This window comes from Phaethon lepturus, unplaced genomic scaffold (assembly GCF_000687285.1).
Source record: "Phaethon lepturus isolate BGI_N335 unplaced genomic scaffold, ASM68728v1 scaffold38354, whole genome shotgun sequence".
Classification (NCBI taxonomy): Eukaryota; Metazoa; Chordata; class Aves; order Phaethontiformes; family Phaethontidae; genus Phaethon; species Phaethon lepturus.
The window spans coordinates 76,945-103,928 of record NW_010536295.1 but is presented as its reverse complement, the minus strand read 5'-3'; the positions used below and the strand labels follow the sequence as shown (position 1 = coordinate 103,928).

Genomic DNA, 26,984 nt, shown 5'->3' with positions numbered 1-26,984 from the left:
TCCCGATGCAGCCCAGGATGCTGTTGGCCACTATCGCCACAAGGGCACGTAGCTGGCTCACATTCACCTTGTCCCACAAAACCCCAGGTGTTTTATCTGCAAAGGGGAAAGGATATAAGCTACAGAACAGAAGGAATTCAGAACTAGTGCAAGAATGCAGACATTCCATGGAAACAAGGATCTCAGTGGATCCGTACAGTCTGACACGAAGTGATGGAGGAGGAATTTCTACTGAATGAATTGGGAGACTTGGCAGTGGGGACTTCTCAGGAAATTCATCTAAGCTTCCTGCTAGGAAAGCTGAAGCTAGAAAAGGACTTCAAGCCCCAGTAGAGAAGTAAGGTTTCCTGAACAAGCTGCAGCTTCTCTGCACCTCACTTCTGTCCTCTTCAATTTACGTAAGAAAACCTGCATGCCTCAGGGATGCATACGTAAAGTTTACAAAGGGAACAAAATTAGAGACATCGGAGCCAGACTTCTCAGAGGTGCAGAACAAGTGGATGAGAGACAATAGACAAGTTCTAAAAAGGGGAATTCCAGTCAGATAGTAGGAAAAAAATTCACTATGAGAACAGTTAACCACTGACAGAGAGGCTCAGATTATGGAATCTGCATCCTTGGAGCTATTCAGAAGTGGACTGGCTGAAATCCTGAGCAGCCTGATGTAAGCTGACCCTGCTTTGAGCCAGAGACCTCCAGAAATCCCTTCCAATTTATACAGTTCTATGACAAGCTCTAGGACTTACCACAGGTCAAAGAGACCCAGGAGACTCAAGTCTCATCCCCTAAGCCTTAGGCCTTCCTGCTTCACTGCAACTTCTAGACTGCCCAGAAAAAAAGCATACATGCTCCTCTCCCACTACCTTAGCTACATGGAAGTTCTTAAGTCCCACAGTTTGGTTTCAGCCACCATGACACAAACTGTGTACACAGCTGCTAGATCAGGGTGGTGGGCTCCTCAATGATTAAGTCCATTGTAATCTCTGGCAGCCATCTGTCAGCCACATTTACAGTAAACCCCAGCTCTCCTAGCATGTGTGGTCTGTGGGGATAATTGAGCACATAATTTATTCGATGAATTCAACCTCTTTTACCACTGACAGTATCTGTGAGCAGGTCACAGCCGTCTCCAGTTTCACTCCAGTACCAGCTTTTTTTATTTTTCTCTCTCCACATGATAGAAAAAACAAGCTGTTCTAACTGATCAGATACATCACCTGATACTGTTTCTCTATTACCTGAACTTGCAAGTAAAGACATATCTATTTAACATTAGGTTTTGCCCAATATTTACTTGGACAACACTGAGATTTATTTCAAAGTGCCAGAAAAATAACTAAATCATTAACCAGCCACAGAAAGTGGCACAAAGGGGCAAAGCAAACATGCTAAGGTAAAACCTTAATATTTGCACAGTACATTTTCGAGCAGTGCTCTGACAGAGGGAATTGAATCAAGAACTGGGGAGCTCAAACACTCCCTTGCTTCCTTAATCTCCATACCCTATCAGTGATCCTGGAAATGCATATAAATCTAGGTTTGTAGGAGGTATCCTCTCTTCAAAAGCCATAAAATATGCTTTCCTGCAAGTTGAAAATAACTTTTTATATTATTGCTATTCAGTGTTCCAATGGGTTAATTTTGTCTTCAAAAATGCCCAATGTTCTTGAGCCAGAATTGCCACAAAAAGCTGCCAAAGTATTTGGCTAGTCTCTGCAGCACTCATGGGTTTTTGCTGGTTTGGCTTCTCTAGAAAAGTCCATTTTCTTTAATAGGAGCTGACACAGCTTCTCCCCCACCCTGCTTTAAGAAGGCATTTTCAGTCGGAAAGATGACTAGATAAAAACACTGGCTGTCTAAACTGAGCACTCTGGTCTTTCTCTGCCTCCCCAAGCTGCTGTTCACCCTCGTACCCTTCACTGAAGGCATGCACAGCTGCAGGTCTTCAGCACCTCCACAGACCAGCCATCAAAAAAAAAATCTCATCTGTAACTTTTTTTATACTTTACCTTACACATCCAGAAGTTACGGATACTCAAGCCTATCTGTTATGCCTCAGAGACTTCGATATTGCCAAAGAGAAATAGAAAAGTGTAAAGAAAAGGAAACAGTATATTCAGTAAAGTCCATCACTTAATTACTTTTTTTAAACCTTATGGACTTTGTCCAGTGGCAGTCAATTAACTAGTTTTGTATTGCATAAGCAAAAAACATCCTTAACATTACCTTCCCCCAGCGGAGCCCCACAGTGTGACTTGTGCACATTGTACAATTAAAAGGACAAAAATCACGACTCTCCCATTGACCCTCCCATGCCAAGATCTCAGTGTTCTTCTCTCAGCCTCACAGTGACACTCTGAAGTATATTGTTTTCAGTTTGCAAAAGAAAACAGATAGTGAAAGCTCCATTTGCCCGTCGATAACTAGGGACACAAGCCAGACCAAAGTCACAAGGAATCAGTGGCAGAGTGGGGAATAAGGTCTACAATTCACAAGGTCCATCCAAAACAAACTATGCACTGGAAGCATCTCTTGACTGGCTGCTTGCAGAAAGATGGAGTTCTCAGTGCCCCTGACCACCAGGCCAAGCTTTAACTCCAGCTAAATTCACTTACAACACAGTCTTTTTGCTTCCTGAAAGTCAAGTTACACTGAGTCTCATGCAAGTTACCACTCAGTGCCAAGAAAAGGCCATGGAAAAAGGCTATAAGCCCACTGTGCTGACTTTCACAAAGACTGGCACCCGGTACAGACCACAGTGGAAAAGGAAAAAAAAAAGCTGCTCATCAGCTCATTACTTCTAGTTTCCAAACAGGACAGAAAGTAAAGCCAGCACAGACAGAGCTCAAGCTGCAAGGAGATAGCTGGCTTCTTGCCCAATACATGGGTTCATTTTTCTGAGGCCCCTTCAAGCTTCACACTGCTAAAAAAGGAAGTTGGAAAATGTTATACTGTAAACAAGAAATGCTACATCCCTCACTCCCTGCCTGGAGGGAACATCTCTAGGTAAGCTTCAGCCACCCTAAAGAAGAGGAGCAGGAGCTACAATTTCACCTAATTCTTGCTTCACCAAGGAAGCATGGGAATAGTGACCATCCATCAGCCGTTCCTATCGCTCACCATGTTCCTGGATGCTGCTAAAGAACTTGGCTGTAAAATACAGGTGTTAGGTTATACGACATCCCCTCCAGCTCCTTGAGGAACTCCAGATCCTGAAGAAAACACTATCCATCTCTTTTTTCATTTAGTGCTGGAACCACATGAGCAGAACCAGCAAGTGCATGTTTCCCTCCAAACCTTGCAGAATTGGTACAAAAACTAAGTATTTTCCCATTGCTACTAAAAATGGCAACCAAAAAATCCCTACTTGCACACAAAAGCCAGGTTTTCTTGCAAGGCTACTTCTGCCTGGAACTGCCATAGCACAGGCAACAAATGCTCCAGAACTCCATCGGCTCTGCTGCAAACATCCCAGTGGTCCCTTTCACCTTCAACCTTATGTTGCCCACTAGGAAACTCATTTCACAATACTGTGTTGATTTTGAGAATCTGACACTAGTTCACTGGATGGAGAATAGAACAAGCCCTTCACCCCAAGCTACTAAGCAGTGAATTCCAAGAAAACCCCTTCTTTCCAAAGCCGCAACCCCTCCCTGCTTAAGGCTTCAGGACCAGCGGGTGGGGAAGGCAGTTACACAACTGCTGCAGGAACTCAGGGGGAGAATGAATGTCAAAACTTGCTAAAACATGAACCCCGGAGCCTTGCAGATTCAGTCTCTAACATCCATCAAACATGATTAATTTTAACGTCACAACATTTTAATGTCAATTACTTTTAATGTCACTGCTTCTTATTTACTGGTGCAACCACATTTTAGAGCTGATAAGCGATTCCCCCAAAGAACTTTTAAGATCAAATAAATAAACAGTCAAAAAATAAATGCAACAAACAAGCAGCAGCCTGGTGCCTCCCTGCTATTGTAAGGCTCTTGGTGTGGTGAATCTGACTATTTCAAAGGCTGAGGCAGTTGAGAAATAGAGTATCTGAAGCTTTCGTATTTAGGACCAAATTACTACTTAGTAAAAATTCACTTCTACTCCTGTTTTTCTGCCTACATAATTTGGCTAATTGAAGACATCTGTTAGACATGTGGCTTGATCTAATTTACATTAGGCTAAGTCCTCAGACAAGGATATATTCTTTAGATGCTGCATACAGAATAAGACAGTCACGATTCTGGGCATCTTAAAACTTGTGTATACAAGACAAATAGAAGAGTATTTGAGACTTAATCTTTAGGTTATCAAGTGGCTGGGGAAAAACTGGACAGCTGAAGATGTTTTGCAAAGCAACAGGGATGTTAACTCCTCACATAATTTCAAACCCATTCACATGTTGCGAATTAAGAGCCTGTACTTGGATTCAAATTCCTCTGGTTTTCTATGCTCTTTGGTAGAGACTGAGCAGCAGCATAGAACAAAGAGGGCCAATGAAAGAACATACTCTATACCTACATATGCATAGTACTTTCTCTTTGCCTGCTACTCTGGAAAGCAATTAAAGTACCCTCTTCCTGATGCAGCATTCAAACAGCTGCTGTATATCCAGAAAGTCCATTGTTTTTAAAGACTTTATTCAGGCTGCAAAGACTTTATGGGTATAAACAGCAGGGAAAATTGATATGTGAACTTCTGTTGTTAAGCATTTTTTTTAAATAGCTGGAGAGGTTGACAAAACCTCAAACCCCATGTGATTTCTCAAAATAACAAAAGCAGCCTTGAATGTATCCTTACAATAAGTTAAGGGTAAGTCAGGCCTCTATGCTAATATGAAACTTAGATTGATACAAAAAAAGATATTTAAACAGACAAACTAAAGAAAACAAATAAACAGAAGAGTAAGTCAGACACCCACAGGGTCTTTTTTAGAATGTAAGAACTGACTTGCTCCACTCATTGACATACATTTATCTACCAACATCAGCACTTGCCACCTCACTTAATGGTAATACACTATGCAGCTCTGTGGAACTCCTCCTGTTTTACCTCAGAATGCATATTTTAAGCCCATAAGAGTTCAATGGGACATTTTAAGTGTATAGTTCCATCAATGCTACCAAATTAGGTCTCAATCCAGAATACAATTGTAAGAATGAAGTGCAACACACAATAGATTTTCAAAGTCAGAATAGACAAGTTTTGATCACCCAAGTTTTCAGCATAGCAGAGACCACACACATAACCATGTTGTCTGCAGGTTGACAGTTTGCAGTTCTATTAGCATCTCTTACCAAGAACTAGCCCTACTTGCTCCACTGACAGACTGCTTCAGTGGCACATAACTCCCTGGTAATTGCTTCAGTCTTTAGCTTCTATCCTGCCTTCATCAAGGTTCAACTTCTAGCTACCGGCTCTTAAAGACCCTTGTTTAGCATGAAGCAGCCTTAGCTGTCAGCTGATGTTAGGATCCAGGGCTCATTCAGAACTGCGGATGGGATTTGCATAACTTAAGTTCTCTCCCTCTTTTCAGGGAATCAATCACAGCACCCCACCTCTTGGTCTGGGCAAAGTCTCTATCATGTCATCCTTTGTCTGTTCACCTGGACACACTGGTGCTCATAAAATAAATATTTACAGGTAAGCAGGTAAAACTTGAGAGGTGCCAAGAGATGCCAGACAGCACTTTCTGACAGAGCTTTATGTATGGACTATGCTTGCTGTCAGACAAAGTCATCTCCCAGTCTCAAACAGTTCACATTCCTTCCTTGAGCTAAATGCCACTTGGCTGCATTGTTTTAGAGTCTAAAAAAAAGTAGCCTTGTGCCAGAGGTTTACTGCAGAGACCTTTACCCTGACACAGACTAAGCAAGACTCCCGAGGCACAAGCTCCTAAACAAAGGACCACATTCCAATTATTTACGCATTTCTTCTGTCCTGAACCAGCCAGAGAAAAAAGTTCATGGCTGTGAGAGTACAGGGACATCTGGAAGGCCAGCTCTTCAGAAAATCACCTGAGGCTACACGAAGCTTCACAAAGCCAAAGCTCAAATTCCTCAACAGTTTCCCTAGCCTATTTTTGTTTCAACTCCTATCAATCTGAGAAATTATGCAGCCTGTCTTCCCTATTACAGCCGACTCAGATCCACTGAAGTTCAGCAGTTCAGACCTATATACCCAGTGTCCATGCCTTTTATTTATACTCAGATATGGGCCACGAAATATGCTCTCCAATAAAATCTCAGTAAGCTCACACTGAAACACATCTTTGGCAAGTTTCCTTCATAGATTGGTTCCCTCTTTCCCATGGCAAGCTGGGTACGTCATCTCAAGGAGGTGTATATGCTAAATAGCATCCCAGTTTCTCCTCTGTGCATATAGTACTTCTACCAGGCACTTAAAATCCATTAGAAGACAGACTTGCAATCACAGTGGGCTTATAATAGAACAGTAAGCCTGCAGTACCAGCAAAACCTGACACACAGTCCTTTCCCACAACCTGAGAAAGCAAAAAAGACTTGAGTTTGCAGTCCTTTAAACAGACTTCCACCTTTCCCTTCCTGAAAGGTCTAGTCCCACAAGGCAGAGGCTACTACTGAAACTGGCATCATCAGTGGCTGCTTACCCTTGGTGAGAAGGCATGACCGTAAGCACCTAGTGTTGTAATGTTACAGACTGGCAAAGGCAGAAGACACATTTTGCTCAGGAATGCACAGAAATAGAGTATCTGGCTACCAGAAAATAAATTTGAGGTGCTTAACTTGTATTCAGGAAGACATTACATATTTAAAAAGCTGAATCACAAGTTACATTAGGTTTATTACTGCAAGTATATAAATGCATCATTTTTCCCTAACCACCTAATATTCAGCAATAAGTTTCCCAGATAAGCACATGATTCCACATACTGTCAGTATGGAGTTTCTTCCGCCTCCATTTAATACTGGACCATTTTTAAGTGAAACAGTCTTATACATAAACTGTCAGTCTCATCTGGTTCAGTAATTCCCAACTCCTTATTTCGATGTTTGCTCTCAGGCAGGAAGAGTCTGACTCACTGGCTGAATCTATGCAAGAGAAGTGAAATACTTATTAGGGTTATTGCAGAGTTTCTAAGGCATCTGTCAGAGTTTGATGCAACCATGACAGCTCACAGAACTGAATCAAGGGTATGAATAACTGTGGCAAAACCTATGGGCTGACAGCAGGAAGTATGGCTAAATTAGTATATTAGTTATTTGGGGACTATAAACATCAGGAAAAAACTGGCCAGGGAAGAGTCTCTCTTTCACCCTGTTCCTGTATTCTTTCTCTCAGACCAGCTTCTAATACTAGAAACAACATAACAGGCTAAGTGGGTTACCTAACCCTTAATGTACTAATTCTGTAACACATGCTTATTGCATGGTGGCATTCTGCCCAGGACACCATGTTAATGTGAGAATCTTGCACTGACAATTAACATGCCTATTTGCTCTTTCTGCCATATCTGGAGTGACAGGAGATATACACCCCTCACTTCCCTGAGTTTCAAGCCAGAGTTTACCCTCCCAGCCTCTGCCTCCTGTACTTCTTCAGACCAGAAAGCTCAAATGGAAAAGTTGAAACAGTTTCATAACACTGCAAATACTTTATGTTCGCTTAGTAGAGAAAGGAAAAATAAAATGGCTCCGTACTGTAGATAACAGCAGTTCATTGGCCCCAGACCACACAAGCCTCTGCATCTGGCCCTCGTTAACATCTAGAAAGAAACTCAAAGTGTCTGCCAGGCAATTGGTGTTATTTAACATTTATGCAGAGTAAGCTGGGTTGCCCACTTGCAGGGTTCCCAACTGATCCTCAAGGATCATTTGGGATTATTATAGGTACCAGCATGACTGGAGCAGGCATAACAGGGTATCCCCAAGTATGACACAGTCCGGTTTGTGGTGAGGCCAATTCCCTTGATCAGCCAGCTGCTTCTGGCATCCTTCAGGATAGAAACTGCTAGTTGGGGGCGGGGGTGTGTGTGTGTGTACACGCGCATGCAAAGGGAGGGACACTGTCATGGGTTTGCTCAGAAATGTTTTATTCAGGCTGTTTATCCTCAAAAGAACATCTTCCTTTTAGATTAAATTATCTGGATTCTGTTTCTTCTAAACACAGGAGACAGGACTCAAGCATTTCCTCTTTTAGTTGAGTATTGCCTACAAAATTTATAAAGAATTAAAGTAAGGACTTGCATGGCTTCTGAAGATTTCAAACTCTTCTTCCCTAAATGCTGAAAGAGTTGGCTCTGTCAGAGCACTTACATCTCAGTGGCATTAAATACAAATGCAAAGAGACCAGCTATAAGGTCTTTGGAAATGGCAGGCTGATAAAAACCATAATCAAACTATTTACCAATACTCTGCATTGTCTGAGTACCATAAACCACATTGTATAATGAGACATTTCCCTTTTTACAGATGCGTAAACGAAGGCTCTAAAAGGTCTTGTAAAGCCACCTACTGGGATTACAGTTGAGATGAGAGAGTTAATGAACAAGAGATCTGAACCTTACCAGTGAATGGCTTCATCCCGATAGACTACAGTCACCACTGGAACTGGAAGCAAAAAACAGATTCCTGCCTTGCCATCTCTTCTCCTTACAATTCTCTCTTGCTGTAAAGATACTACCAAGTTTTACATGCCATTTTCCATGCATTAGTCACACTGTACTTCTTGAAGGAAGTCTCTATCTCTACCTGAAACACAAGGGAAATGTCTTGCGCAGTCTTCCAGAAGACCTGAAAGCCAGGTCTCCTGGCTCCTCTGCCTCTGACAAAGAGGCTCCTCTGACAAAGCTCCTCTGCCCATAAGGCCAGCCCATCTCAACATTCATAGCACAGCTCAGGACTGATGCAAGTCTAATGTTCCAGTATCTTTCATCTCTCACAGCTGCCCAAGACATTTTCCCTGGCATCTACTCTGAATGTTCATATATTATGTACTACTTCTGGATCAGAGGGGGATGTAGAGAATATATGAACAGTGACTGCTATTTAAAATGTCTGCAGAAATAACATTTATCTGCTACATCAAGTCTTCCTTGTCTGCACAATATGAACATAACCGATGGTGGGTGTTCATAAAGCATGCGTAATCATTACCCTGCTCAATTCCTGTTGTTACAATACATGGTTGGCAGTAAGCGCTGCCCATTGCAGGGCTCCACCAGCTCTCTGTACTAAGGGAATTCTTCATGTTTTGTTTTTAATTCTGCATCATAATCAGGCTCTCATTTTATGCATATTGTCTCAGGATATTTTTTCTTTCTTTCACATTGTCAGTCTGCTTGCCACATCCTTGCTGAAGGGGATTCCTCACCAAGTCCTTCTCTTGGTAGGGCAGGATGGCCTCTTTTAGTTGAGGATTACAGGCTCTGACAGTGCTGACACAGAAAAATAAAACCCCAGAATGATTTAAAGCAATGAGCAGGGCTGTTCCCTCAAGATCAGGAACATACAGCCACTACTGTCCTCTCCTCCTGTAACTCAGATCCGATCTAAACCTGGCTATTTGTAGACCTTGCCCAGAGAGAGCAAGTCACAGACCCTTTGACAGCCTCTACCCTATCACACACTCTTCACTTGCTGATAAGATAATCAATTTTTACTAACAAGGAGACCACACACTGCGTGGTGTGGTCTAAACTAAAGCATTTATGGCTCAGCGTCACAACAGAAATGATACTAACTGGGACGTTAATGTAAAGGGATGAAGATACTTGATATATTCAATAAAAGCCAAGAATGTCACAAACGTAAATCCAGGGCAATTAGATCATGCCGCCAGGCAGATCCATACTGAAAGGGTGCTAGAACATATCTCTTCAAGAATTGAATATTAAGTGAGCTCCGTTCCAATACAGATGCTTTAGAAAAGCAGAATTCATTTGCTTTTTTAGTGTTTTTTTTTTTTCTCCATTATACGAGATCATAAAAAATGAAGAAGCATTTAAGTCAGCAGCAAGGACAGAAAAGTAGTGCCAATCCCTCCCTGAATAAGCTCTTCCCTTGCAGGAACAGGAAATTAATGTCCCTCCCAAGGGCTAAAGATGTTCCTGTGCCAGGCTCACTACATCAGGTGCTTTCACTGGAGAGGGAGTTTCCACCCCACTGCTATGACACTGCCAGAATCTGGAGATTTACAGGAAGCATACTAGACCCCAAAGGTTACGAAGCCTAAAATCACAAGAGAAGATAGGCACATAGACTTGAGAGAGCTTCAGCATACCCAAAGCATGTCTCACTGGAATGAAGGACACCAGCAGCTATTGAAGTCGTTATTTTTCTGGTTAGGATAGGTTCTCCATGCACATGGTTGCAGAAAAAGAAATACTGAGAGGACCCCTGAGGACAGGGACTAAAAGGAAAGCTACAGCCAGACACAAAGCATGCTGCACACACGGTTTTCTACCACATGGTATGGGAAAGGCCACAGCTCTGCTCTTTAAGAAGGGAAGACAGGCAGGAGTGGCACAGCCAAGGTTCTTACATGTGTCATATGGAATTGCAAAGCAATAAAAAGTATTTGCATTCAAAGGATTCTCCTCAGTGAAGATAGCCTTTGTCAAAATAAAGGATATGCCTCTTGCCCAGCACAGCCTCCATTAAGTGATGGCTTTAAAGTATATGGAAAATGCCCAGTATAGCCATTTCAGCAGTAGTAAATCACTTACAGCAAACAGCTGTTTTTTACTTAACATATTTTTGAGCAGGGGTAGGGTGTACCATACACCACTATTATATTCTGTAAAGCTAAACATGCATGAATTATCAGTGCATTGGTTTCTGGAAACAAAGAACAGAGCAGGGAACAGTCTACATCTTCAGTCACCTCAGAGCACCACTAATAAGGGAGAAACAAATCACAAAATGCCAATATTATCTAACTGGCTAATTTAAAAAAAATCCTTCTACATGCATGAGTAATCAACTCCTCTCCCCATCTTTTTGCTTAAATATGTTTCTAAGGAAAAGGTGAGGGGCAAATAAGGAGAGAATGTATCTAAGCAACATTTTAATTCCCTTTAAAAAACTAGTATACAAGTTCTGAGAGCTGACAAAGCCAGTGTAAGAACATACTTTAAGAACTGTTTTTACTCTTTCCTAGATTTAAATGTCTCTATGACAGGACTGATTAAAGAAGATATTTTTGAAAATGCCCATGTAGCATGCTTTCAGAAAGGTTTCTAAAGGATCTGTGTTCAAGGCCTAACAGAAAAAAAACCTAAATTAGTCCTGAGCACTTGGCAGGAATTTGTGGTGCATGCACACTACCCAAGGTGTGGCACAAGTCTGCTCCATGCTACAGTAAATCTCTTTTGCTAGCTAAGCCAGCATGAAATAAAAAGAAGCACAAGGAGCTCAGGCAAAGAGAGAGGAGAGACATAAGAACCAAACCCAGGAATATTTGAGTCATTCAGAAAACATATAATCTTGGTGACAGGCTGACAGAAGGATTTTTACCACCTCAGGCCTTCAAACCAAGCCTTGGCTGTCTTTCTGGAAGAGATGTTTTACTCAAGCAACCAAAATGAATGCAAGGATAACAATGAAATCCTCTGCTCTCCAATATACTCTAGCGACCTTCAACACTGCCCTCAATTTCCTTCTAACTTTACCTTTGAAGAGGGGCAGAGTTCTTTCTGCAAGACTGCTTGAAAATACCCATCACCGTGTGTATATCACAACATCCCAAAGCTTTCTCAGATATGCCTGTATAATAGATTTCTGTTACATATTGTCCTGTGGCTTTAACGTGCTGAAATGCAGAGATGCTCAGAAGTCCAATAATCCTAACCGTACACTACAGGGCTGCTCAGTAGTTAGGACCACTAGCAAAGTATACAAAACTTGCTAGCAGATACTGCTTTGTGAGCCAGCCAGAACAAGCCTATTTTACATAAGCCCACAACAAGCGAGCACCCTTGGCATCCCATCTGAAAGGTTGTTTTCAGATGTCCGAATACCTCAGGTTCCCAACTTCATTGCCTTCTCCCTGCATGAATTTACGCTCTAGAATTACATAAATAGATGCTATCCTAGTGCATGGCTTGTTTAGACAGCAAGCAGGAAGAAAACTAGGTTTAAGACATTCTAGATTGCTATGCAAGCTTTTAAGTCCACAGTGTTGTAGGGAACAGTACAAACAGGTAAAGAAACAGTCCCTGCCTCAGTGCACTTATAACCCAGCAAATAACCATCCTAAATACTTCCATGTGGTGCAATAAGGCCCAGTTTGTTCCACTGACATTCTGGTGCTGGCTCCCCTCCTCTTTTCTGGTGCTTTCACAGAAGAGGATATGGGGCAGGGGAAGATGCTTGCCGACAACTTGAAAAACAAACACTGGAGCCTCCACTGCATTCAATGCCTTTTACTAATGGGTATGTACTCATTGCTACCCCACAATGGAAGCAACATGCCCAGGGCATTACGAAGTATGAAAAAGATGCAAGCTGCAGTTATTAGAGGGAAAAGTATTGTGCAATGCAGGATCATTAGCTCCACAGCAGAGGAACCCAGAGTTTTGAACTTTTCTTGTACCAGGTCATCTTGGGTCTGAATTAACTAACAGCTGCAGAATCATCTCTTCTGCTTACTCCAGGGATAGCCTTGGGCTAAATGGAAGGAGCTCTGACAAAGCCACATAAGTTGGGATCCATTTACCAGAGTGGCACTGATGAGAAGACTCCTGAACTACAACATTATCTTCACCCGTTAAATTAGTGCCTGACATTGCTTAACATACTATCACTTCGGAGTTTTGCAGCTCCATTTCTACAGGGATTTCAAAGCACTTCATAGCTCATGAGGGCAAGGTTGCTGCATTTGTGAGTGCTCTTACACTTAGTCTGCAGAACAGCAGCTGAGGCACAACGCAGTTGAAACCACCATTTGAAATCAAATACATCCCCAAAACTTTGAATGCTTAAAGGACACCTGACAGCACACAGTTGGTGGCACCAAGCTCACTTGCCTCTTCAGAAGTACTGAGCCTTTGTAACACTGAAAATGGAGACACTCAAAACTAACAGGCATTTAAAAACGGAGCCTGAATTACTAAATTACTGAGTCCCTGGCCAAACCAGGAATGGAATCTAGACATTCTGAATGCTGCTTTGACCAGAAAGCACTCAATTGCTTAACATTCCCCTTTGGAAAATAATTTTTTTAAAAAATCCCAGCATTTGTTAACCCAAAAGCTATGCTTTGCCTGGTTGAAATTCCCTTTGTCTCTAGGCAAGAGCTTGAAACAATGGAAATGAAGAGGGGTTTTGCCCACAGCACAAGCCGTATTAGAACAAGACAAAGCTGTACTTTGGACACATCCATCCAGACTGGATGGATTCAGTAAAACAGTTCCTTACGTGAAAGGCTGAGACTCCTAGGGGATTAGCACCAAGCTCTCTGCAAGTGCCACCTCAGTCGCATTCTGTGATGGGTGTCTGCTATGGAATCGACCTAGTCCAGGCATCAAAACAGAAAATGCCACAAAAACATCAGAGCTGATGCCCAGGAATACCTCAAAGGTCTCAGAACAAGAATAACGGCAGATTGCTCATCTGGAATTGAATTTCTAAACTTTGCTGACAAAATGTACATGGTCTGCTTTGTGCTCAAATAACAAATAATAGCCAGCATTTGTACGTTACAGCAGCATCAGTTCTACAACAAGACACACGGGTCTTTCTTTACAGGAAAATGGATGAAGCTGGCACAGGCAGCTCTCAGTGACATCCAACCCCAGGCAGACCAGAGTAAACACACAAAAATGAGGAACACTACTACCACTTGAGGAAAAACAAGGGGTTTATGGCAGTAATAAGTAATCACCAGAACTTCATTCAGACCGATCACCAATACATATCATTCACACTTTAATAGTAGAGGGCCATGGATCCTTAGTCACCACAGCAAGATAAGCATTCATTTGATGCCGCTTTCAAAATCTGTTCAGGTCCAGCATGCAACTCCTATTGTAAATTGACTCAAGTTCCTCAATACCTGGCTCCTAATGTCAGATCAGGTCTGCTGCTCATGACCTATTAGGTGCGTCTGCAAAGCCCTGATCAGAGCTGGGGCCTTTTAGGACTATTATAAAACAAATAAAGCAAGCAGTTGCTAATACCACCTACACTCAGCAGGCCCAACTTCACTCACAGCATGACTAAGGAAATTAAAGGCTTCACTAAATCTGATGGAAAGCTGCGACACCATTTTAAGACTGTTTTTACACTTGAGCAGTCTGAAGTAATGCTACCAGAGACATCTGAACATTAGTGAGCGTCCCAGTTCCCATTGGCAATCATGTGCTGCTTCATTTTTTTTTTGAAGGACAAAACAATAGCTTATAGGCTCACCACTGAATAAAGCATGCTGCATCAAATTTTTCACTTCATGTACCTAGAAGTCAGTCAAGTTCCCTCAGCAGACTCTCGTTTCCCATTTTGAGCACACTAAGCCGTCTGCTTTCCACAAGCAGTGCTTTTGCATGCTCATGTCTTACAAGACCCACAGAGCATTTAAGTAGGCATTTACCAAAGCTGCATGTTGTTGCACTGAGTCCTAGTGCCAGTTAATGCCTGGGGAAAATGAAGCAATTTCCTTAATACTACTCAACAAGGCAGGATCCTCAAAAGGATCCCCAGCACCCCACCAGACAGCAGCCTCGAGTCCCACTTCAGATTTTCTTTGGAATTACCCTACCGCAGCTGAGTTCCAAATCTGGCGCTCTACCTTTTTCTGCAGAGGTTTGATAAATGGTCCTTTGTTCAGAAAAAAAAAAAGCCCTGATGTTGGAGAACATGGCTCCTTTTTCCTCTTGTCCCTGGAATTGTGATTGGAAATAATTGGAAGTGTCACTGGAAGTAATCAGAAGTGACAGTCCCTGGGCTATAAGGCTTTTGCTTCAAGTCTAACGATCCCCCCGCAAAACAAAACCTAAATTTAAACAATGAAGTCATAAAGTGATTTGCCTTCAAGGTTGAAAACCCTGCAATTTTTTTTAGAAAAAAAGCGCCTGACTGTTTTAGTTCAATATTCAAGGCTTGCTGTGTTATATGAAAGACTTCCCCCTGCACAGGAAAAACACCTCACCATTTCATGGGACTCTGCAGCCCTCCCCCACAGAAAAAGGCTGATATCTATACTAAGCACTTCTATGGCCTTTAAAATTTTATCAAGCCTTTAACAGAAAATAGCCTAAGCAGTCTGAGCTATGAGACTCAGCCAGCATGCATCTCAAATATTCCAAATACTGGAAAACCACCTAGTGCCGATATATTTGCTGAGGCACAAAGAAGGGAAGAGAATGGAGCCTCCCTTTTCCACGTTCCAGTTCTGGAAAGGCCTCTTACCAGCCCAGTTTGTACAAAATGCCATCCAGGCACATAGGGAGAGACAGTCTCTGCTCAAAACAACTTAACAGCCTAAATAGCCAAAGAGTAAAAGGCACAAGGCAGTGGAAAAAATCTACAGAGGGACCAACATGACTCGCCAAGGTCTAGAACAGAGCAGGAACTGCATCCAGATTCCCAGCCCATGCACTGACCACTCCTTAATGCTTTCCTGAGCTGTTGCTTTTTGCTTTACCTTCAGATACTCCATACCATTTCCCTCTACAAAACAGCCTTTGCAAGGCATTGCCACTGACAGTACAATATTGTTGGAGTTACGATGCCACTGCTGCTAGTTAAAATACTGTAAGGAGCAGTTAAATTCTGAGTGAATGCTGGTGCACATACTTTAAGACAGACACACAAATATTCCCCTTCATCAAAAGCCACAGGGAAGGACAGGGGACTCCCACTTACCATCTAGTGTAGCTGGCTTCCAGGTTCTGTTCTGCCAAGCACAATCGACACCTTAACTACAAATGACTACTCCATAGGTATATATGCTAGCTAGAAAGACCAGCATTTCCTTTCTTATGCAGAACAAAGTAATTCAGAGATTAACGCACAGCCCAGAATTTCCTTTCTCTGAGGGCTCTTCTGGTAACAGCAGCCATTCACACCGTGAGTGGTGTTTCTCAGTACATTGCTACTAAAAAGCCATTAATACTTTATCAAGAATCTTATTACAAAGTAAGGATAAATCACACCTTCCCATCGCCTAGATGTCATCCCTCCAGACAGCAGCTCAATGACCTCAGCTTGATAAATTGTAGCTGAGGGATTCATCTGTTGGTCAATGACCCACCCACCACTACTTCTGCTCATGTTTGAAGACATATTAAAAGGAAAATGGCCTTAAGTCAGAGCTGCAAGGGGTCAAGACATGTAACATAATGCGACCTTGCCTTTAGGCAGTGTACACCCACCTATGCCTTTGCTTCTTCCTCTATTAGATGGTCTTTATATTCTTCTCTACCCAATATGGCCCTGCTGGACTGAATTACCCAAAGCTTTATACAAGCATGACACTTATCAAAGCATGCTACAAAAGTAACAGTGCAGTATTACGGTAGACCAAACGCATCCTCACCATGGTCATCAGTGGCCTCTAACTATGCACACTCCATTTCAAAAGGTTGTTTCCAGGAGAGCAGCCTCTCTTCTGCCACTGCATATTATAAGCACCACAAAATTTTCACTGACCTTTTCCTACCAAAGGCAGTTAAACTGCAGGCACCAAGCTGAACTTCAACCTTTCTACTTCAGTCAGGAACAATTCACATACACTAAGGCTTCATACTCATTTTCCATCCACAAAAAGGGATGTCAGTTACACAGAAGAGACAGGCTGAAAATATACTGTAATGTACATTGATTCCAGTAGGACAGCCATTCTAAAATCATGAATCTGGGTCTGGCCAATTAAGAGAAATGCCAAGTAACAACATTTGCCCCTAACCACCAAATGCTTTCCTAGGGAAGATGAAGGAGCAGATGAGGACAGGACTTGTGAATGTGATAGAAGACCATGAAACAGCCTTTGATGCATCTTACAACTCCTCAGTCCTCTTTGCAACTATAGAGCTACCTAACAAGTCACATGAAGAAACAGAGGTACCAAAAAAAGTGGCTTGAGAAAAGCCTAGCAATGGTGCTTTGCTGAGGCAGGGCAGTACCCATCCTCCTCACACTGCCCAGTTGCTTTTCCCGGTACTTCGTGAGCTTCTGGGAAAAAGGATCAACTTTCTTCTGGGTTGCTAACCCACTGCTAGAGCTCCCAGTCACTATTGCATACACCTTCTCTCTATTCTTGCCCACGGAAAAGCATGTTTTAGGCAAGGTTTGAACACCTGGCTGGCAGAGGTGGGGAATACTGAAGAAGCAGACTGAAGGGAGAAGAGATGAATATAGAAATGCACCTTCCTCAGTTCTGTTGACTTTCCATCACTTGGTACATTTTCCATTGTTGTGCTTCCTGCACTGCCATTTCTATATCCTCTGCTATCCTGTCATTTCAGTATCTATTCACAGACCTCAGTGACCTGACTTCACCCTTGGCTTTTTGCTAGGCTGCTTCTGTAAACTAACCATTTCTAAAAACAGATGAAGAAACAGCTTTGGGGAAAAAAAAGACCCATTCATATTTTAGACAGGGCACCGCCAAGTTCTCATTGCACCCAAAGTAGCCTCTTTTGTAACACATTAGTGCATGCAAGATAGGCACAATATTTGGTACATGAAAGCCAAACTTTCTCTGCAAGTGCATAAAATACATTACAGATACACAAGCAGTAACTACTGCCTTGACTAACACAGGGGCTTTCTTGTTTTAGTTTGAAATCTAAGGTATAATTTGACTAACGCTGTGGGGACTATTTCTGAAAAGGCACAGAAAGCAGCTTGCAGCACTCCATTGGTACTAGACACACTTGCAATCATTGTGTGGCGTAGCAAGCACACTTACACACAAAAGGTTTTTCAAATACACACAAGGCTTTGTCAGAGTGACTGTTTACATTTCTTTTCAGGCAGTTCCTGAATACTCAAACAAATCCCAGATTGCAAACCTGCTAAGTTCTCTATAAAGCCCTGTATTTGCCTTGAGGAAAACAGGGGCATTTGTTGTGATCCTGAGGATAAACATCAGGATATCTCCAAATCAGTTGTGCAATGACATTTCTGGGAAGCTTGTGCTGCTTACACAAAATGTCCTTCTGAAGTGGGCAAGAGTACCCCACAGAAACAGACCACAGAAACAGACTATGTGAAGGAGGCTAGGTCCAGGGTGGGCACAAAGGCAATCACCAGTTGTTTTCTATGGGAAATTTAGAAGAGTTGCCTCTCCCTCCGCCCCCAGCTCTATTTCCCATAAAATGAATTAATTTTCAGAATTTCAACTCAACTTTGGCATGCTGCTTTTCTTCCCTCTGGAAGGTTACCTTTTTTCTCCTTTTCTTCCTCAATGGTAAAACAGAAAAACCAGAAAGGATAAAAATAATCCCCCAAATAAACTTTTTTACATGTTAAAAATCCAAACTCTTTTATATGAAACAAAGCACTATTGGAAAAAAATAGGCCATTTCTTATCAGGTATCTTGACAGAAAATATTTGATGCAAACAGTCCCTGGCTTTAGAAGAATTTTAGTGTCTCACAAGGAGTCTTAACCCTGATATTCCCAGATAGCAACTCAATTACACCTAACTCCTTTGAATTCCCCTTGTAGTGCCAAATGGATACACTGCTTTGCTCCCTTTCCTTAGGTATTCCTGTAGTGTCCTATTAAAGAGCACTCTGCCCGATCCTAGAACTAAATTCACACTACTGTAACAGGCTGAATCTTGCGTACAGTTGACATTTTGACTGCTTTTCGAGTTCTTATGACAGAAGTTAGTTGTCAATTAGCAGTTATATGAAGCTGTCCTTGGGAGAACACTTTTGAGCTAAATACACCAAGACATCACCTGTGTTCCTTCAGAATCCAATGACACAAAGAGAAGGTGAAAGCTACACAGCAAAATCACACACAAAATTGCTTTTCAGATACAGATTCTTTTTGTACTCCACTCCTGAGCCAAGGTGTGTTTTTGTTAAGTGCTGTAAAAACATGGGGCAAAATCCTTGTCCCACCAAGCTTCTAAGTACACCATGAACCAAAGGCAATAGAGAAGGAGCCATGAAAAAATAGGAAATAGCAAGTTTATTATATACTGTTCCTTACCAGACAGAAGTCTGGGAAATACCCAGAAAAATCAGCAGAAGTTTAAGATCCATCAGCTTAGTTTTCAGGTTGTATAAAAGTCTTCCTTGCTTAGTTCAAGGCAGAAGCATTACATTAAAATTAAAAACTTTCCAGTAGCCTCACTGGAAGCAGGAGTGCTTTTTCTTTTTTACAATAACACTGCAGTGGTTCTTGGCTTTGCTGGAGTGTAGCATTGCAAGGGCTTAAAGAGAAGGATCTCAAGGAGATGCGATAGGGCACACTGCAGGTTGCCTATGCTCTTAAAGCAGGAGAGAAGGCCAGAGTCAGCATACCAGAGCACAGCCCCAGGCTGACCTACCACTGCCAAATGCTGCAGAGCTGCTTCCATATCATAGATTTTCAAGTTCGAAGTCTGGTGAATACCTAGGCAAATGCATGCTGTCAGACCCAATTGCTTATGCCAACAGGCACTGGAAGGATCTGCACCATAACCTTTTTCCCAGTCCAGTGAGACAATCAGTCTTGGTGTTCAATGCAGCAACTGTATACCCCTGGGACAGCACTGTAAGAGAGTCATCGACCTCAGAGCTTAGCAGGCAGAGCTCAGCTGCATCAGTACAAAAGGTGCTTTTGCTTTTACAGCTGCACCCACTCTAGCGACATCACTCCTGTATAACATATACAGATTCTAACACACTGAACACCTCTGTCAGACAGTCATAAGTCAGACTCAATGTGTGCTGTGGTGAGGAACCCCTAAGACTAATGTAAAGGTTCACTGCCAGCAGCAGGACACCCGAAAGCTGGATGACTGATTTGGCTTGGCACATCTATTGTTTTGAATATTGAACCCATTGGCTTCTGAAGGGCAGAGCACATACCCTAGCCAACAAGTGAAGAAAAAGCATGTAATACGAGTGTCCAAGCCAGGCATACAAACATTACACATGTGAACATATTTGATTACAAAAAAATTAGCTCTATTCTAATGGAAGACTCATTAAAAATACTCAAAATTGACAGCACCTGAAAGTTTAAACCAATTCAGTAAAGCACTTCAATGAGAGCATTTCCTAGTTTTTTTTACTGCCTGAGAAAAGCAACATTCTATTAAGAATTTTCTACCCTCAGAAGTGAAGAATCAGGTATTTCCCTTGGAAATTTCCACCTCGATTCTTAAGAGTGCAGTATTACACAAGGAGTTTTAAACAATTTGACCAGCTATGGACAGAGATCAGGACTTGGATATCAAACACTTGCATGTAGGCACACACATTAACAATGCATCACTTTCCACTCCTCATTCCATCCTGCTTCACTTACCTAGCCTTGAGTAGGGAAGCATGGTCATGCTCTTGCCCACACTTACAAAAGTCTGTCATCTTGTCTTGTTTTAAAAGTTTCCCTAGAACTAATTGCCTCCTGTTTCCTGTCTCCTCACACCACTGTTCACTTTCCCCAGAGAGATAAACAGTATAAAAGGACTGTATACATTAACCATACTATTAGTATGTTTAATAAAGAAAACCCAAAAACCCAAACCAGGCAACCTTTCTTCCAAGTCTGCTTGGCTTATCTAAATGCCTTTTCCTCACACTAGTCTATCAGTTTATCAGCAAGAAAAGCAAGCCATCATTGGCACTTCTGTACCCTTTCATTGAAGAAAAATCAATTAAACTTTCTCTAGCTAGCAAGTGAGACTCCCCAGCCTCCTTGTTTTCACGACAATCTAGGAACAGGGAACCACAATACTTCCTTACTCCTCCCAAGAACATGCTTCTAATGTTTCTGAATGAAGCTGGACACAGAGCAGAAAGACCAAGTTACCTGTTGACAAGACAGGTAAAGCATGGGCAAGACAAGGGGCAGTTCAATGACTAATATAGTACCATGAAACAAAACTTTCCACGTTTTGCTGTGAGCATTGGGAAGCCGCTTATCCTCCCCTCACCAGTGCTTGAACAACTCCCACAGAGAGGCTGAGAAACTTGGTTTATGGGTGAGGGCATAAGCTGTTTAGGGCAGGGACTGCCTTTTGTTTTGTGTTTATGTGTTACCAGCATAGTGGAGATGCCTAGACGCAAAAGACATAAGAATAATTATTATGAAGTCCATGATGTTTTATAGATAAAAGCAACACTAGTCATGCAAAGGTAAATTGTCATTTCGTTACAGCCAAGAGCACCTTTTACCTGGCAACATCTTATTCCTTTTGCTCCAAGCCTTCAACATACAGGAAAGTTCAGCACCTGAATAGGGTTGGTGGAACAAAGACTGTAGTTCCATTTGCCTCCATCAGCGAGGTAAACAACCTACCTTTGTCTCCTAATTTCCACAGATCAGCTTTCTCAGCCATTTCTGCAGGGCTGACCCAGCCCAAAGACCTCTGGCAGAAGCCTACCTGTTCATTCCGACCTTGCTGCCTCATCTCCCGGAGTTGTCTTTAAACACTATCTCCACTGTCCTGCGACAAATAAGCAAGGCAGATGTGCTGGGCAGACAAACTGCCGCCTGCACTCCCTCCCCTGCAGATTCTGCAGCACATTCAAGCCCCCATCACACTCCTACAGATAAAACCTTTGCTAGCAGCAATCCATAGAGCAAAAACCTGTTTCACGATTTATTCAGCAGCTCTACAAGTGCTGCCAGTCTTGCAGATATCTAGAAATCTGGTTAGTCCATGTTCCACACCTGTGAGACTTAAGGAACAGGGCTGTCCCCTGCAAGACTAATTTATTGCTGCCCAAAAACTGTATTCTACCTGTGCCCAGCCACATCAGTCCACTACCCTGTGGGACTCAACTCCTCCCAGGGAATCAAAGACCAACGGACTTCTTCATACTTGTACCCACGTTCCTCGGGGACAGGACCCAGGAATCACTGCCTCTGCCCAGCCACAACAGATTTCGAAGTTGTCTGCCTGTCAGCACGATCTGGTGAGCAGAACAGAGACAGAAGCTCACTCATCACATTACAGTGCCTCTGGAGATGCAGAAACCCAGGCTGCTTCCGAGCCAGTCTTGTAGGCAAGCCCCCTCAAAGACCTCAGGGCTGCAAACTCTTTTCTCCATAGGCTACGGCTTTAACAAACAGCTCTCTTCGGTCCTTCTGCCTTCACTCTCCCCTGCCTTTAATGTCCCCTTTGCTGTTCTCCACTCCTCTCCTATTCAACAGTCAACCTCTACCTCTTCTTTCAGCAGCCCTCTTCCTTCCCATTTCTTGCCTTCCCCCTTTATCTCCCTTCTCTCATCCTTTCCCCCCCCAACTCCTCCCTCTTGCACTTTAACACATCTGTTTCTAATCTTAGGCATCAATTGGAAACAATGCCGTTTTATTTTAAAATCTGAGTATTAAATGCCCAAGCAAATCAAAACAGAGTTAAACAAATCTGACACTATGCCTGAAACAAAGACATTTTGTTCACCTTGTTTTGCCAAAGAGGTTCAAGCCCCTCACTACTTCATTGCTTGAAAGCACTGCCCTCTTTAAACAAGAAACATACATTCTGAAAAGGAGTCTGTTTAACCACCACTTCTAAAAAGCAAATACAGATATTAAAACACCTCTGGCTATCGATCTGCTAATAAATAAATCAAGGAAAGCATCAGAACCCAAACAGCATTGAAATTTGAGTTTTCCATAAAAGTTTTTTCTTTACAAATCCCTTTCTCTAGCTCAGCAGAAATTAATTTCAGTGTTGCAGAAAGCGTGCGTGGAAGTTTGATTAAAAACACCAAAGTCAAAAAGACAACCTACCTAAAAAGAGAATTGAAAGTGCAGACATTCCGTCTCCAAGCAAGAGGGACTTTTCCTCCCTTTTTCTTCCTTTCTCCCAGGAACAGCAGCAGACCTGCACAGGATTCAAAGGAACGCCTCTGGAATGCGCCGAGTGTAATTGCATCCATGTGCCAGAAAAATAACCAACTTCACTCTTTCTTCCCTTCTGCTATTCATCTTCTTGTCCATATTCCATCCAGATTCAATGAGGGCTTTTAGATCTCTGCAGCTGGTAATTCAGGCCCTTGAGTTTCGGGAAATGAAGAGACAGAGGCAGCACAGCAAGGAGTTCACATCTACAGCAGCATAGAACAATTTTGCTTGTCTGAAAAGAAAACGAGAGAAGCAGAGGAAAACACTGTGCTCAATGTTCACCACATGGCTGCCTCCCAGAAGAGCCCCTCCCTACCATCAGCTGGGATTAATAGTGAAGACCAGTCATGTGGGTGAGGTAGAGCTAATTTCTAACAATAATATATTTACCTTTTGAGGAAAAGCAAGAGGATTTCTCTAGTGTCAAAACAGTTAAGTTTGGAGGCAGTAAAAATCCAGCATGGAAAAAAAAAATCAGATTCATCACTCAAGGGCTAGAGAGACCCACACAAAAAAGAACACATGCTCTTCAGAACGATAAACACACTCACATGTATACTTTAACTTTATTCTTTTTTGTAACTAGTAAATTGCAGAATTAAGCTTCTAGGCTTCCTGGAAGACTTTCTCTATTTCCTTCATGGTTTTCTTTTTGAATTTCTAGGAGAAAAAAAGTCTAAAAATTGATTTGATTATACATTTTATCTGTGCTTCACTAATGAGAAAAAAAGCCAAATTAAGCAGACATTGGTTGTCTACATTTAGTGACTGATGTGGGATGCAATTTATAGCTCACCCCCAAAGGCCATTTTAAGCCAGCCCAAGAGACCTTTACAGCCCATCTTCAGCTTCACCCTAGTGCAGCTAGCAAGTTTTAAAAACTAGCTCAGATATTCCATTTCTGCCATCACAGCAAAAACAAACCTTTCAGTTTCCATAAGAAGGATCAAGTGTGGTAGGGAGTAGAGTTCACAGAAGATGACCTTGACCATCTGAGCTGAACCAGCCAGAACAGGACTACTTTAGTAAAATAATGTATAAGCCTTGCTGTGAGCAGCAAGGCCATTGAAACAGGGATGTTTTACATGTGTGCATATACACAAGTATTCCATTCTATTGCACTTTACACACATTACAGGTCATGTTTGCACCTTTACCTCCATATGCCCTAGAATACATCTGCTTTTCAGAAAAGCAAAGCACTTTGAACTAGCCTACTTGTGTATTAACAGAAGAGTAACACTGGCTACCTGAAACTACAGTGGCTGTAGAACCAGTGAAGAAGCTGAGTGAGCATTTGGGTAGCTATCCTGTGCTGACCCAGGTGTTGCCACAGCTCTACAAATACCAGGACACAAGCTAGTTAGTTTAAATCTGCAAAGGTGCATCCACATAAGCAGCAACTGCATATTTTTCTAAAAAAATAGGCATACTCACAAATAAGTGTCCATGATACCCATCTGATTGCAAGTCAAACAAGTTTACACATCTCATGCAACTTGGGGCCAAAGGAATGCTTTGGAAGACAGAACAAAAATCCTTTCCCTTAGGAACATTTTTTCTAAGACCTAAGAGAAAGAGCATGCCATATGCAAGGCTGCCAGCTTGTGGTTTGAGACCTCAGACTTCAGTGTCAAGCTCTCCCTCCCTTGTAAAACCAGGGATAGTATGCTGCTCTCCCCCTTCAGGGATGAAAACAAATACAGCAATCTTTGCAGAGTCCACAGTGAGGGGCACTGCACTTCAAAGCTCTATAGGAATTCAGTACCTTAGCTCTTCGTTACAGTAGAAGCTTCCCATCATTTTACTGCAAGACAAGAAACACTGCTACCCTGCACAAAAATCAGACCCTAGATTCAGATAGATCCCATCAGAGAGAAAAAAACATGGATAAAAATTATCCTTTTGCATCCTGTTTCATTAAAGTTTCATTTGCCCCTCCCAGCCTTACATGGAAACAAAAGACACATTTGGCTCCTCCTCTCCAAAACAGCTGCGCTCTCTGTAACAGAGAAAATGTTTTAAACAGCATACTCAACTAATATAGAGTGATGATACAAAAGCAATCATTAGGTGAATTTAACAGTTGTTACAGAGCAGCTGTATCTATCCCATCTACCCGTATCACAAGAGCCAATTCCTTCAGAACTTTTCCCCACACACTTGACCAAACAAGCTGCTCATTTTCAAACAGTTGAGTGGATCTGAGAGAACATCATTGATTTTCAGTGCAGGATATAAATCAATTGAGAAAAGTGCATTTAATCCCTTCCCCCGCTCTCCAGAAGAAAAGCAGCACTGAGCTTGTCTCTCTGCATTACGAGTCTGACAGAAGATGTCCCAAGCTATGCTGTAAATACCCAGCATGCTGCTTTGCTTTAACAGAATCAATGCATCAGAAACCAAGACAGTGTTGTCACCCTGCACTCACTGCCCAGCCTCCACTGAAATCCACAGAGCTGGGATGTTTGAGGGATGTACACAGAGGAGGAGGCGGATGCGGAGAATGAAACAGTAAACCATGCATGCAAAAAACTCCTCTTAGTCTCGGACAAAGCCATTCCACAGCCTGTTCTCACATTGCATTCAGCTCTTGAGGAGCTTCCTGACAGAGCAAGTTACACTTTGGGGTTCAGTGGGGATTCTCCCTCTGGTGTTCATACCTATTAAGGCAAGGGCATCTCACTTGCGTAACAATTCCAGTGGGAGGCTAGTAAGGGCTGGTATAAGTACATATAAGGACACCCGTGCCACACACACCGGCACATCCTCTTAGGACCTTTCCCGATTGTGTTTGGGGAAATAGATCCTATCTGCAGCACACTATTTTTCCAGAAGGGGCAAAGTCTTCTAGGATACTGGTGAATGCTTTCATCAACTACTATACAATGCTAGCACAGCATGGGAGATGTGACACACACTTCTCAGTGGGGAGAACAGCGAAAGAGAGAAACTAATGTTTGCTATAATAAGCATTAAGGAAAAAGGTTAAAATGCCTGTATACAGACATCTGTCTAAATCCTCATAGGCCACAGACCAGCTTTTTTGTGGTCTTCCTTGTTGCTGACTCAGCTTCAGCCCCTTTCACATTTGCCTGAGAAACCCCTTTCAGGAAAACATGCTCTTTTAAATCTGCATGTCCCAAGAGCCAGCCCAGCACTTGTTAACTTGTTCCTGCACCTCAACTCATAGAAGCATACAGGGGGATCCTTTCTCTGAGCCCTACTAATTTTTTTTGTAGGAGGTTATTCCTTTCACTTTGTTCTTCCCCTGCCAGGCAAACAGGTCCTTGAGATGTAGCTGCTCCCCATTGCTGCAGAGGTGCACGCTATCTTCGCAACACTAAATGGTGCTCCATATGCCCAGCAACAGCACCTCTAACATCCCCATCACCCAAACCATATCCTGCAACCCTATTTTCTTCCAGAACTGTTATTACATAGCAGTAACACAGACTATTGCTACTCAGCTAACATCTTGTGTTGATTCTCTGTTTTCTGAGATTCCTAATACAAACTTATCTCACAGATTTTAAATTGTTCAAGTGGCTTATTAATACAGCCAGTAGAAGAGCAGCGTATATCCACCAGGAGAGCCAGATGAGCACTTTGAATCTCTTGGGCAAAACCACATTCTGTTCAGCTTTTGGCTTTGCAACTGAAAAAAACATAGAAAAATACTCTGACAAAGGAAAGGCAAACCACACAAACAAACCAGTCTCCAAAGAAGAAAACTCAAAACAGACAACAAAGAATATTTGGATAGAAAATAAAACCCTTCACACAGATTTCTTTTCATAATAAGCCACTGGTGGAAAGGCTGCTTTACTGCATTAGGACTCAGATATTGACTTACAAATTAGTTGTTGTTTAAAAAGCTCTTATCTTTCAAGTAAGCTTCAATAATTAATCATAAAAGCACTATTAATCTTTTAATACTAATAAAAAGTTTCACTTCAACAATCCTTAGCACTCACATTGTCAACAATTATA

General features: G+C 42.2%; 1 protein-coding gene across 1 annotated transcript in view; it reads right to left on the bottom strand.

Annotated features, from left to right (window-relative positions):
- Positions 1–23,022, bottom strand: part of CLMP (CXADR-like membrane protein) — a 40,711-nt gene extending 17,689 nt beyond the window's left edge. The window contains 3 exon segments of the mRNA XM_010286124.1: positions 22,878–22,915; positions 22,917–22,965; positions 22,968–23,022. Of these exon segments, the coding sequence (XP_010284426.1) occupies positions 22,878–22,915; positions 22,917–22,965; positions 22,968–23,022 (142 nt within the window).
- Between the last annotated feature and the right edge of the window lie 3,962 nt (positions 23,023–26,984).